General features: G+C 48.8%; 1 protein-coding gene across 3 annotated transcripts in view; it reads left to right on the top strand.

Moving 5' to 3' along the window:
- NOD2 (nucleotide binding oligomerization domain containing 2) overlaps positions 1 to 9,119 on the top strand; it is a 38,606-nt gene extending 29,487 nt beyond the window's left edge. For all 3 annotated transcript variants that reach the window (XM_084757131.1, XM_084757129.1, XM_084757130.1), the window contains exons 10-13: positions 3,074 to 3,157; positions 5,453 to 5,536; positions 7,416 to 8,025; positions 8,225 to 9,119. In XM_084757131.1, the coding sequence (XP_084613257.1) occupies positions 3,074 to 3,157; positions 5,453 to 5,536; positions 7,416 to 7,488 (241 nt within the window). In that variant the 3' untranslated portion in view covers positions 7,489 to 8,025; positions 8,225 to 9,119. The remainder of the gene's footprint in view (positions 1 to 3,073; positions 3,158 to 5,452; positions 5,537 to 7,415; positions 8,026 to 8,224) is intronic.
- The last annotated feature ends 3,240 nt before the right edge of the window (positions 9,120 to 12,359 follow it).

The raw sequence follows: 12,359 nt of genomic DNA, 5'->3' as shown, positions 1-12,359 counted from the left end.
GGAACATGAAGTGTGCTTTATGACACTCACCTGAAGCAGATTCAGAGTTATCTACCGTGTAGATGCTGCCAGAGGCTTCAACTCCAGGGTAGCTTTGCAGTTCCAGATATAGCAGGGAGAGAAAATGCTGAGTGACCTCTCGAGGAAACAGCAAAACATGGACTCTCAGAGGATCACCGCAAACGCGGTGCCAAGACGTTGTGTGACAAAACATTTTCTGGGGACGTGCAAGACACAGGTCTACTCACCTCAGATAGGGAACCCATGGCACCCCAAAATATGGATACCACCGAAGCCCAACTTGGTGAACCCTGAGTTTTACTGGGGTTACTTACAGGAATATGGATGAGGGGTCGCTTATAGGAGCAGAAATGACTCAAGGACAGCTGCGTCACCAAAGCCCGCCCCAGCATGGTGACAACTCACAAAGCTTGGAACTTGAGCACACTGCACAGCCTGCACACAGCTCCAGAGGCTGAAGTGTCCTTTCCAGGTGCCTCAGTTGGTCCAATCCTCTTCCAGGCAGCTTGGCTGGTTTCTGCATCTTCCAGGAAGCCAGATTAGTCTCCAATTCTTCTTTGCAGCTTGGCTTGTCAGAGAGGCCCTCTCACCTTTTGTTGTTTACTCTGATAGGGGTGGGGAGCTGGGAGGCAGAGTAATGAATCTAGTCAGTTTTAGGGACTTCCTGAAGCTATTTTGAGTTGTTTGCCTTTCTGTTTAAGGAGCTTTCCTGTAAGGTAGAATGATTTAATCTCAGAAGGGACTGTTGCACAACTCTCCTTTTTGGCTCTTACCTTCTTTTTGGGCCCTCTTTTGCAATGGTCTTTGAGCCTTGGAGGAGGTGACTATAGGTGTCCACCTACAGATAAGAAACAGGCCACCGTGCCACAGGAACAGCTACTTGTTCTTTGGACCTTCACCGGTAGATGTGAGTTGAGGCTGACAACAGTCATCTGTAGGTGTAAATGCACATGTTTAGAAGGCACTAGACAGGCACATCATGTCCGTCTAGGAAAAAAAAATCCTATTTAGACATTGTTTTCTCGTTGGGACCTATGACCTCCTCCGCCATACTGGCTTATAGTATCGACATGAACTCCTTCTTGTGGAGGGGGGCTGGCATCTAATTGGAAGGGTGTTGATCCTACTAGCTGAGCCACTATTGTACAAGCAGGCACACCCTGCCTAGCATGTTGGCATTTCAGCATGCAGGATCCATAGCCGAGCAGAAGTGTTGGTGACAGTTCTCCACCATCAGCCTGCAATGCCCTTGTGGCACTGTGAAAGCCAGCCAGCAGGATTTCAGTTCAGTCCTAGCTTAATTTCTCCATGTCTGATAGTCAAGCACAAATATGGGGTGTCTAATTCTGGCATACAGTCAACAGCAATAGCAAAATGTTTTTATTTAAGGGACCTCAGGGGTTTTCCTGGAGCATACTGTACAGTCCAGTCCAGTAAGTTGAAGATTGTCCTTTCCAAGTGACCCAGGTGGTCTAAGCCTCTTTTAGGCAGCTCAGTTGGTCTCCACTTCCTCCAGGCAACTGGTCTGGTCTCAGAACCTTCTTTGTAGTTTGACATATCTGAGTCTCTTTGCTTCTCCGAGAGGGACTCTCAGCTTTTATTGTTTACTCTGGCAGGGAGTGGTCTAGGCAACTGGTCAGTTTTAGGGACTTCTGGAGCTATTTTTGAGATGTTGACCCTTCCTGCTTGAGGAGCTTCCCGGCAAATACTATGCTTCAATCTCAGAGGAAACTGTTTTACAACAGGAGTGCCCTTGGATCTGAGGAAGCGGCACTGATCATATGCCATTTGAAAATTATCCTCATCACTTCTAGGTAGAGACACACCTTACTGTGAGCTATTGCTTAGAATTATGGTTGATTGCTTGTTCAACCCTGGCTATGGCAGAGTAGGAAATGCCATGGCTGTTTGCTCAAAGCAGGTAGCCTTCCACAATAAAATGAGGTTTCTTAATAGTACAGGAAAGAAAGGGACATGGGTATTGGACAGCTGGGCATAAAGGAACTTTAGACAGAGTAGATTTAGCAGAATCAGTGTGAACAAAGCCTGACTGACAGATTGGTGCTCGGAACTAGGAGGGGTTCAGACAGCTCCACCCAGCAATGAGGGCAGCAGTATTTACAGACAGGAAGTAATAGACAGAAACAAGTTAGTGGCAACAGCTCTCTCCGCTCCATGTAGACGTGGTGTAGTGAGTTGCCAGCCTGTGACCTGCTGAAGTACGGCTGTTGTGATTGTCTGAAACCGGGCTGTTTGTCACAAGAACATATTCTTGTTAGGTTGCGCTTCGTTTTCAGGCTAAATTAAGTTGCAGTTTTCTGCAAGGAACTCAAAAGCATGGAGGCAAGCTTAGGCCAAATTTAGTGTAAGTTAATTGTATTGCGTGACAGAAACCCTCCATCTGTGAGGCTGAAGCCAGCAAAGGTTTGTTTTCTTGTGTCTGGGAAGTCTTGAGGGAGACATTTGAGAGCTGTAGTGGTGTCTGCAGCAGGCTACCAGGGCCTCACCTGTCTCTGCCTCTTCCTGTCCCATCATGCCCACATGCGTCGCCTTCATCTCCTGATCAAGGTAGCTGCTCCATCTGCAGCAATTACTTTTGTATCTGGGATTCAGTTTCCATATGGTACAAGGGCAAGAGGCAGGCAGAACCCCTCCCTTTCAGAAGCATTCCTGGAAGCTCCCATCTGCCAACTTTCCTTGGGTATCCATGGCTCTGCGTGTGTGTCACTTGGCCAATTCGGGTTGCAGGGGAAAGCAGGAAATGCCATTTTCTTCACGAAGTGCATAGCTCCTCACGACAAAATGAAGTTCCTCGTTAATCTAGGAAAGAAAGAGTATTCATAGCGGCCTGCGCACAATGGGGATGTGTCTATAGTGGCACTAAAGAGTGAGTCCCCTTGCAAGGCTGTCCCTGGAATCAAGACTCCTCCCGCCCTCTTGTGTATTCTTCTGCATGTTGGGATTCTCTAAATGAGGAGGTTAGCCTTTCGTGACATCCTCCACCACAGCCAATGTCGCAAGGGCAACTTGACCTCCTCTCTGTTCTTGGCAGCCTAGAGGAAAACCATGTCTGTGACGAAGGGCTGTATTCTCTCGCAGAAGGACTGAAGAGAAACTCAACTTTGAAAATCTTGAAGTAAGTACCCTGAGGTGGTATGACGATGCTCAGCCTAGGGAGGGAGGGGTCTTCGGGTCAGAGGTCAGGCTCTGGCCAGCTCTGGAAACCTCAGCAAGGTGTCCGGGTCGGGGTGGGGGGGAAAAGCTCACCTTGGTCTGGGCAGATGAGGGTGCTGGTGCTCATTGCTTACCTGGCATCTGGGTAGTTCTGGGAAACACTCCTGGAAGAAAGGTCTAGTGCGGCTGGAAGGGGGTGGTGACCATAGACGGTGGATCTGGGTTCCGTCATCACTAAGAACATTAGAACTCATGCTGCTGGGGCTTCCAGGAGTCAGCAGGATGTGTTTGACACTTACCCAGTCCAAGAGTGGAACTGAGGAATACTTACCCTCAAACACACACCCTTCTGCGGGAGGTGTGTCTGTGGGGTTGTCCTTCTCCTGAACCATCAGCTTACTCCCACATGGCTGAGCTTGCTCCAAGAGTCTAGATCAGTGAATCTCAGCCTGTGGGTTGCAACTCTTTTGGGGTTCTGACAAGCCTTTCACAAGGGGTCACCTAAGACCATTGGAAGACGCGGATACTTACATTACAATTCATAACAGTAGCAAAATTACAGTTAGGAAGTAGCAAGGAAGGTAGTTTCATGGCTGAGGGTCACCACAACATGAGGAGCTGTATTAAAGGGTCACAGCCTTGGGAAGGTTGAGAACCGCTGCTCTAAAGAGTGACAGGATTCATTCAGCAAGCAACTTTCAGAGTTGGAAATGCAAGTTGAGGGAGCTTGGATGGGTAGGCTCCCGAATGGATCCGCTGACTGTATCTGACTTAGAAGTGTCCTCCTTCCTCCAGAGGCCATCGCTGCTCAGGCAGAAGGGCTTTTTAGATGGTATTTCCTGGTTTGTTAAGTGGTGTGAGTGCTGGTGTTTGCTTATGTGTGCGTTCATCCACTGATTGGACAAGTGTTGGCACACACGTCTGTGCATTCATATAGGAGTGTTCCTACCCCAAACCTGCATCAGGACAGACAGGAAAGGACAGAGCAGACTCGCCTTCTCCCATCTCTCATAGTCTAATGCTGGAGACGGATGGCAAACAAAAGGCTCATTTCTGGGAGGGCGGGGGACGTGGCAAGGGGGAGATATGGTTGCTGCCATTTGCATGAGGTCTCGGTAAGAAAGTGGTGTTTGAATTCAGACTAGAAAGGCTCCCATCACACTGGGAAGCACATTGTGTGCCTGGAACAGCAAGTGCTGTTGGAGCCCTTGGGGACACTTGGTACATCCTTGATTGGGCAAGGATGTGGCAGGTTTGTCCTTCCCCATTGCCACACTTTGCCTCGACTGGTCCTAAAGGAGGTGAGACTATGGTGGAGGAGGGTGGTGTCCTGTGTTACCTATTGCCTGACTGCTCAGCATCCTGAGTAGTATTATCTACCCTTTTCCTCATAAGATCTATATCTATATCATCTTTATCTCTCTGTCTATAATGTGTGTGTGTGTGTGTGTATGAGAGAGAGAGAGAGAGAGAGAGAGAGAGAGAGAGAGAGAGAGAGAGAGAGAGCGCTCCTCTACCTTTCTTTTTCCAGTATCTTCTCTGCCAAGCATTGTTTGGAATCTTCACAGCAGACGGTTTCTCCTTGGACATTGGAGAGATGCCTTAGCGGCCTCAAGTGGAAAGGGGGTAGTAATTGACCTCCTCGTGGGTTCTGAGCATGCACTGATGTAAGCCGGCACACAGGAAAAACTCAGCACAATCTGGCATTGTTCTTAGCATCGCCTTCATGGTAGATGTGCAGCAGGGCCAGTGCAGGGGAGGAAGGCAGATGGGGCAGTGGTGCCTAGAAGGCAAAGCTAGAGTAAACATTTCCATTGTGGATCAGTTCTTGTCCCAGCCTCCCGCCCGCCCCCGCCGCCCCCCCCCCGCCCCCATCTCTAACCTATGTCCTTGTGCATCACTGTTTGTGAGTTACGCCCTACCACTGAGGTGCTGTGCCAAGAGCTCTTGCTATGTCATCTTCTGTCCAGTTTGCACTCCTTGTGAGTCGAGGACTCCCCAATCCGATAAAGTTGGCTGACTCCCGAACAGCAAATGGTAGGGGTTAGATCTGAACCCTTGGAAGCCTGTGCTGTGCTGTGGGTCCTCAACCCATATGCCCTCCCCAGTGCGTGCCTAGTCTGGTGAGTAGAAGAGGGACTGTCTTTACAGAGGCATTGGCCCTGTGGATCATCTCATGGGACTTGTGCAGCAGGCTTCCTGGAGCCAGGCGTGATCAGTCGAAGACTAAGCTCATCTTACCTACTTTTTCTTCCAGGCTCTCCAACAATGGCATTACCTACCGGGGTGTAGAAGCCCTCTTGCAGGCCCTCAGCAGGAATAGTACTGTTCTGGAAGTTTGGTAAGGGCCCCTTGGGTAACTCCTTTGCCTCTCCGAGCCTTGGTTTTCATACCATGTGAAATGGGATGAGGGGACAGAAGAATGGTGGGAATTTGAAGATCAGTTTTGACCACATTTATTTGGTCTTATTCTGTACACAGTAGATTTAGATCCCTGGCTGTGAAGGAAGTCTGTGTCTCTAGGCAGAGCCTGTTCTTCTTAAAATAGTAGTATGCGTTGTGGTGGTCTATAGCTAATCCCAGTGCCCAAGGGGGTGAGACAGGAGAAATTTCAGTTCTAGGTCAGCCTAGGTTCCAGAGTGAAACCTTGTCTCAAAAAGAAAGATAGGAAGAAAGAAAGAAAGGAGGGAGGGAGGGAAGGAGGGAGCTAGGAATGAAAGGAAGGAAGGAAGAAATAAAGGACAAAAATGAAAGTGTAAAACCAGGAATATTTATCCTGAAACTTTGGAGTTCTAAGCAGCAACATAAAGCTAGGAGTGTGGTTAGGTAGTTTAAAACGAGAGTTCCACAGCACCCTTCTGACTGTGAAACATGCTCCCACCGATTGAGGATGCTACGTGAGACCCTCCGGACCTTTGAATTCTGGTGTTACATGAGAGTGAGAGATTGCATGGGGTGGGGCTTGTAGTGTGGTGTGGCCACATCCGTAGCATTAAAAGCCACAGGCTTTCATGAGTTTGAAAAGGCATCCAGATACAGACTTAGGCTTCTTGTTTCTCACGTGAAAAGCAGAAGAGAATGCTGTGGCTTAACATGTAACGAGTGAAAGTTATTGCTATAAGCTTCTGCGTTTCTCATCAGGAATGGTAGGACAGGCCTATAATCCTAGTACTTCGGAGGCTGAGGCAGGACTGCGAGGTCCGAAGAAGTCTGGACAAGCTCCTACCTTAAGACAAAACAAACACATTTTTTTTTTCAGTATTTTCTCAAAAGTGCTGTCAACTCTAGGGCCCTGTTTTCTCTATCCCGCTGCTTGCATCCCCATCCCCCCACCTCAGGCAGACTCTCATAGCCCAGGCTGGCTTCAAATGCACTGTGCAGCCCAGGATAAACTCTTCGTTCTCCGGCCTTCATCTCCCAAGTTCTGGGATTATAGGTGTGCACTGCCATGCCTGGCTTGGAGCCTTGTTCTCAATGCTAGACATTTGACCAGAGGAGAGGAAAAGGTGGGTAGACTCTTAAAGCTGGCTGCAGACCCACAGGGCCTGTTTCCTAGAACAGGTCCCCTTAGACCTTGTTTTTCATACAGTGGCGTAGCAAACAGATCTCAAAGAGTAAAATTAAAACCGAAGCTCCTGAGATCACTTGAACCAAAGATACTCTACTTCCTGTGGGAGGGCGAAGTTTCACTGCTGGCGAGGCCAGGTGGCCTAGTATTTAAGACAGCATTTTTTTTTGTTTGTTTGTTTGCTTGTTTTTATTGTTTTTGTTTTAAAATCATTGCGTAAGTGTAAGAGATGTCCCATTCTGTCTTCAAAGGACACCAGTCTCAGGCTCTGATGCTTCTTGTTGGTTGCTGATGAAACTGTGGGTATAGGCTTTGCTCACTTCATTCTTAACAGAAGTGATGATTGCCTGAAAAACAGTAGCTGGCCTTGGGGAGTCTGTGGCTGGCACTGTCCAGTGTTGTGGACTGTGTCTAGACATGGAGCCTTGCTCATTCTGTGGGATTTTTGGGACAGCCCTGGGTGGCAGATGGCAAAAAACAGAACCATAAAAACGCGTACGCCCTTCCATCTGGCAAGCCTGAGGTTAGAACTGAGCACCAGCCTCCCCTCCCCCTCCCAGACATGGGTTTAAAGGTGGCTGCTATCCTTGCAAGCCTTCTTCCCTCAGGCTTGCCTTCTGTCAGAAGACCTCACTTCCTATCATCTCTGCAGGCTCCGAGGGAACAAGTTCTCTCTGGAGGAAATCGAAACACTCCGCTCTGGTGACACCAGACTCCTGCTGTGAGCGGGCCACGGAAGCCTGGCCTCCGGAAGCTGAATGATGTCAGGGCTGGATTATTATTATTTTTTTCTTTCTGGGAGCGCTACCTTCTGTGAGCGGACAAAGGCACCCCGATGGCTTTTCCCAAGGACGTGTGATGGTACGTCTTGTTTTAAGAGACACGTGAGACAAGAGGACCACATTGCTGTTTCTAGAGAGAGTCATCATGAATGACAGTGACTGAGAGGGGAAAGGCCCCCACTGAATCCACTGGGCACCCCGCGGGAGGAAGTTGAAGGAGGAGGAAGGTAGCGTATGCTTGCATGCACGAGCCCCTCTTCTTCCTGAGCGAGGACGTCTATGGCTGCTGCCATGACCTGTGGACAGCCGACTCCAGCTTCTTTAACCTTTCGACACGGACTCATCACCAGCAACATTTTAGGGAATTTCCAGGCCTCGAGCTTGATGGAACCGCTGAGGCATCCAGCTTCCTCAGCTGGGCAGCTGCCAGGTTCTCTGCCATTCTGGGCGGCCATTGTTGGACTTCCCTATTTGGATGGTGTAAGTGAATTAGAGAATTCCCTTTACTCCTCCCTCCCTCCCTCCCTCCCTCCCTCCCTCCCTCCTTCCCTCCCTCCCTTTCTCCCTCCCTCCCTCCTTCTTTCTCCCTACTTTCTGTCCTTCTTCCCACCCTGTTAGGTCTATTCCTCAGGACAACTCTGGCTAATGCACTGGCTTTTACTCTCATCTTCTATTCTAGACTCCAACCGTGGGACAAACACAAGAGGATCCCCCTCTCAGCATGTGGCAGGCCTCCAGCTGGTTGGCCAAGGTTCTGATGGAGCTCAGTGGGACCCATGGATGCCAACTCGGGGCCTGTTGCTGTGAAGACCTAGACCCACATGCAAGACACCTCCCTCCTCTTCTCTCTCTTGGAGAGGGCTAGTCAGGAAGCAGCTCTTGGCCATGTCTGGACTCAGCTTACCCTCGAAGGCCATCCTGCTCTGGTACACCCTGCTCACCCTACGTGAGGCGCAACAGGACCCCAACTCAGACAACCAGCGTAATCCCATCCTTTGCTCTCCTTTATTAACACAGACAACAGCCATTTGCCCCCAGGATGTTCTAGATTTGCAGGAGAAACGTGACCGCACTCCAGCTAGGCTCACACGTGGACCTGGGTTTCCAGTAACATCAATGACTCTATAGCTGTGCCTTGGGAATCAGTTCCTTCTCCGGCAGCTGCGGCTCTTTAGATTTAATCTGGGCCAGAATTTCAAACAACCCCACTAGGCTTGGTGCCTGTGAACTGAACTCTGACTACAGACTTCTGAAACATGTTCATAAAAGACAGCTCCATTCTATTTATGATAGAATGCTTTATGGAATACAGTCAGGGGTTGGGGTTCTCAGAGGACAAAAACCAGGCCCCCTTTCCCTCTCTAAGCAAGGTCTTTTTGATGTTTTCCAAAATGTCATGTTTGTCATTTGTAAATTACACAAATTTTACTACCTTCCAATTCATTGTTTGTGAAAAACGGGTTAGTATTTATAAACTGCATTGTTTTATTTTAAGTTGGTACTTTTATAGAAAATGTGATCATGAACTTTCTGCTATAAATAATCACAGAGGCGAAAACTATTGAGTTACCAAAGCTGTGTTCATTGTGACGAAGCCTTTAAAAATATCCCCTAAACTCATCAATTTTTTGGGGGGGGGTTTGGTTTTTCGAGACAGGATTTCTCTGTGTAGCCTTGGCTGTCCTGAACTCACTTTGTAGACCAGGCTGGCCTCAAACTCACAAAGATCCACCTGCCTCTGCTTCTCTGAGTGCTGGGATCACAGGCATGCGCCAGCATGCCTGGCTTAACTTGTCAATTTTTTTTTTTTTAAGTACCAGGTTCTGTATGGGAGGGTGATGTTGTTTTTTTTACTGGATAATTTACTGCTTAATGGAAACACCATTCTTAGAAATACCTTGCAGTCAAAATACATTTGGCTTCAACTTAGCAGAGTTTAACCCAGGGTGAAATTTGAACCTGTCTTGGAGTCTCTCGGGGCCTGTGGAGACAGCCCTGTGGGCCTTCTTTAGTTCTTTCCAACTGGCTGTAGGGAGTAGGTGTCATTTGATGGGAGGAAGGTGAAGAAGGCAGGTCTGTGGCTTTCCTCTGCCAGCAGCCTCCTGCACTGGCTTCGGGGACGCAAGCCTCAGCCATTTGCTTTGCACTGAGCATGCGCACAGTTGGCTGCTAGCTGTGGTAGATTCCTGCTTCACTAGAGAGGTCTTCTGTGTGTCTGGCTTGCTGAATACTGGGACAGCTCCCTGGGTGTCTATGTGTGAGTGCCTCCATGGGTTCTCTTTGTTCCCGAGGCTCTGCCCGGCTCTGGATAGTTGTTGTTGGTACAGGTGACCAGGGGGAGGAGGGATGGGGCCACCTTCTCTAAGGAGGTATATAATGGCCATTGGCACAGTACCACATTGGATTTTAAGAGCATCTTTAGTAATAATTTACTAACAAGTTATGTCAGAACGAATGGCCATTGTCCTTGTCCTTGGAGCATCAGGGTGAGGGCAGAGGAAAAGATGGGTGGAAAGCAAGTCCATTAAAAGTATTGTGTATAAAAGAATACTTTTCTATTAAAGTACTAGGAAGGATATTATAACTAGGATTTAAATGTTCCTCAGAGGTCCATATGCTGATGCCTTGGTGCCTGGCTTGTTGGAGGTAAAACTTCCAGAAAGTGGGGCCTGATGGAGAGAAGTGAGGTCACTGGGGGTCGTGCCCTTCAAGGGGATGTCAGGGACCCCTGACTCTTTCTGATCTCTCTTGCTTCTTGTCTATGAGGAAGGAGGCGAACAGATTCCATTACCGTATTTCTACTGGGACACACTGTACTGCCACAGGTCCACAGCAACAAGGCCACGAGACTGTGGACAGCAAGCCTAAATAAAGCTTTCCTCCTCACATGTTGTTTATCTCTGATATTCATTACCTCCTCAAAGGAAAAGCTAAGTCACTTAGAACTAGACAGGCATGCCAGGCCCAGGAGCTTTCTTCTGAGGAGCTAGGAAAGCTGTGTCTCCCTGGAAAGGCGCTGACCATGCCACAGTGAGTGGGCAGAGAGTCTTTCAATGCCACAAAGACTCCTTCAGCAAAGATCCCTGAGTGTGCAGCCAGCTGAGTAATAGTTCCCAAAGACACCAGGTTCTTGTCCTTACAACCTTACCTAGCAGAAGGGGCTTTGTAGATTTTCTTGGAATGGGGTTGGTGGTGGCCCATATGGTTGACCCTAATCATCGTCACATGTGTGTCCTTCTGAGAGAGAGGCAGCTATGTCTGTGTGTGTGACTGTTTGTGTGTGTGTGTGCGAGATACAGGAGGAGGCAGTAGGGCAGCTGAAGCAGACGTCATGCTGCTGGCCTTGAAAGCATAAAAAGGGAACTAATAACCTCAGGTCTGGAAGGTGGGAATGACCGAACCAGATTCCACCCTCCCCCCCAGAACCTTGGAGGGAGCCTGGTCCACTTAGAACTTACAGGTGATGGAACAATGTATGTCACTTTCAGGCCCCGTGTTTATGATGGTTTGGGACAACCATAGGAAATGAACACCTTCTGCTTGCTGTGAGTCAAAGAGAGGGTGTCATGAGAAGGGTTTGCCGAGGTCCGTAGGGCCTGTTCTCCACAGCTGTGATAGAGAATTTGGTCTTGATTTTTGGAATAGAGGTAAGCGCTCTGCCACATGCCTATAATCCCAGCACTGAGGAGGCTCACGGGGGTGGGGGTGGGTGGGTGAGGGGTGGGAATCTAGCATTTAAGGCTGGCCTGGGTTATGAGATGAAAAATATATATATATTTTTTTAACCTAAATAAATAAAATAAGGCCAAGCCATTGGAATGTTCTAAGCAGGGGAGATATGCTCCAATTTTTCTTTAACAAAGAACTTTGCTCTTGGGTGGAGATGACCCAAATTCCTACGGGTGGGGGATGAGAGAGGAGGAAGTGGGAAGGTGATTGAGGAACTAGTGCAGGCTGGTGTTAGTGGAGGAGGTGGAGCTAGGAAGATGGACCCCAAAGACCTCTGGAGGTGGATTTCCAGGCCCTACAGGGAGGTAGAAAGAGAGGGCCCGGGTAAAGAGAAGAATCTACAATGGCAGAGTTTTGTCCTGAACATCTGGTCCTTGGGACAAAAGGAAAATATGTCTGTTTTGAATGGTCAAGTTTGCTATACCGAAGAGAAACCAAGTTGTATTGTGTGAGTCTGGAGCCCAGAGAACATAATGCCAGAGAGAGTGGGGTCGATGTCCTCAGCACGGCCGGGCGGTGGTGGTGCACGCCTTTAATCCCAGCACCAGGGAGAGATTAGGAAGAAACGAGAGGTCAAAGCCAAGTGTGGTGGTGCACACTAGTAATCCTAGCACTTGGGAGGTAGAAGCAAAGCAGGTAGGATCATCTTTGGCTACATACTGAGTTAAGGTCAACCTGCACTATGTGAGACTCTTAATCAAATGAGAAAGAGAGAGAAAAGAGAGGGAGGGGGGAGAGAGAGGGGGGGTGGGAGAGGGAGAGGGAGAGGGAGAGAGAGAGAGAGAGAGAGAGAGAGAGAGAGAGAGAGAGAGAGAGAGAGAGAGAGAGATTACAAAGACCCAGACAAGAATCGGGTGTGGTGGCGCACACCTTTAATCCCAGCACTCGAGAGGCAGAGGCAGGCGGATCTCTGTGAGTTTGAGGCCAGCCTGGTCTACAAAACGAGTCCAGGACAGGCAAGGCTACACAAAGAAACCCTGTCTCGAAAAATAAAAAAACAAAAACTACAACAACAACAAAAGAATGGCACCCAGGAAATTACGGCAGAGTTGAACTTTGCAGACTTTCAGAAGGCCAGCAGACGG

Source organism: Acomys minous (genome assembly GCF_964271855.1).
Source record: "Acomys minous genome assembly, chromosome: 14".
Classification (NCBI taxonomy): domain Eukaryota; kingdom Metazoa; phylum Chordata; class Mammalia; order Rodentia; family Muridae; genus Acomys; species Acomys minous.
This window is presented reverse-complemented; position numbering and strand designations above follow the sequence as displayed.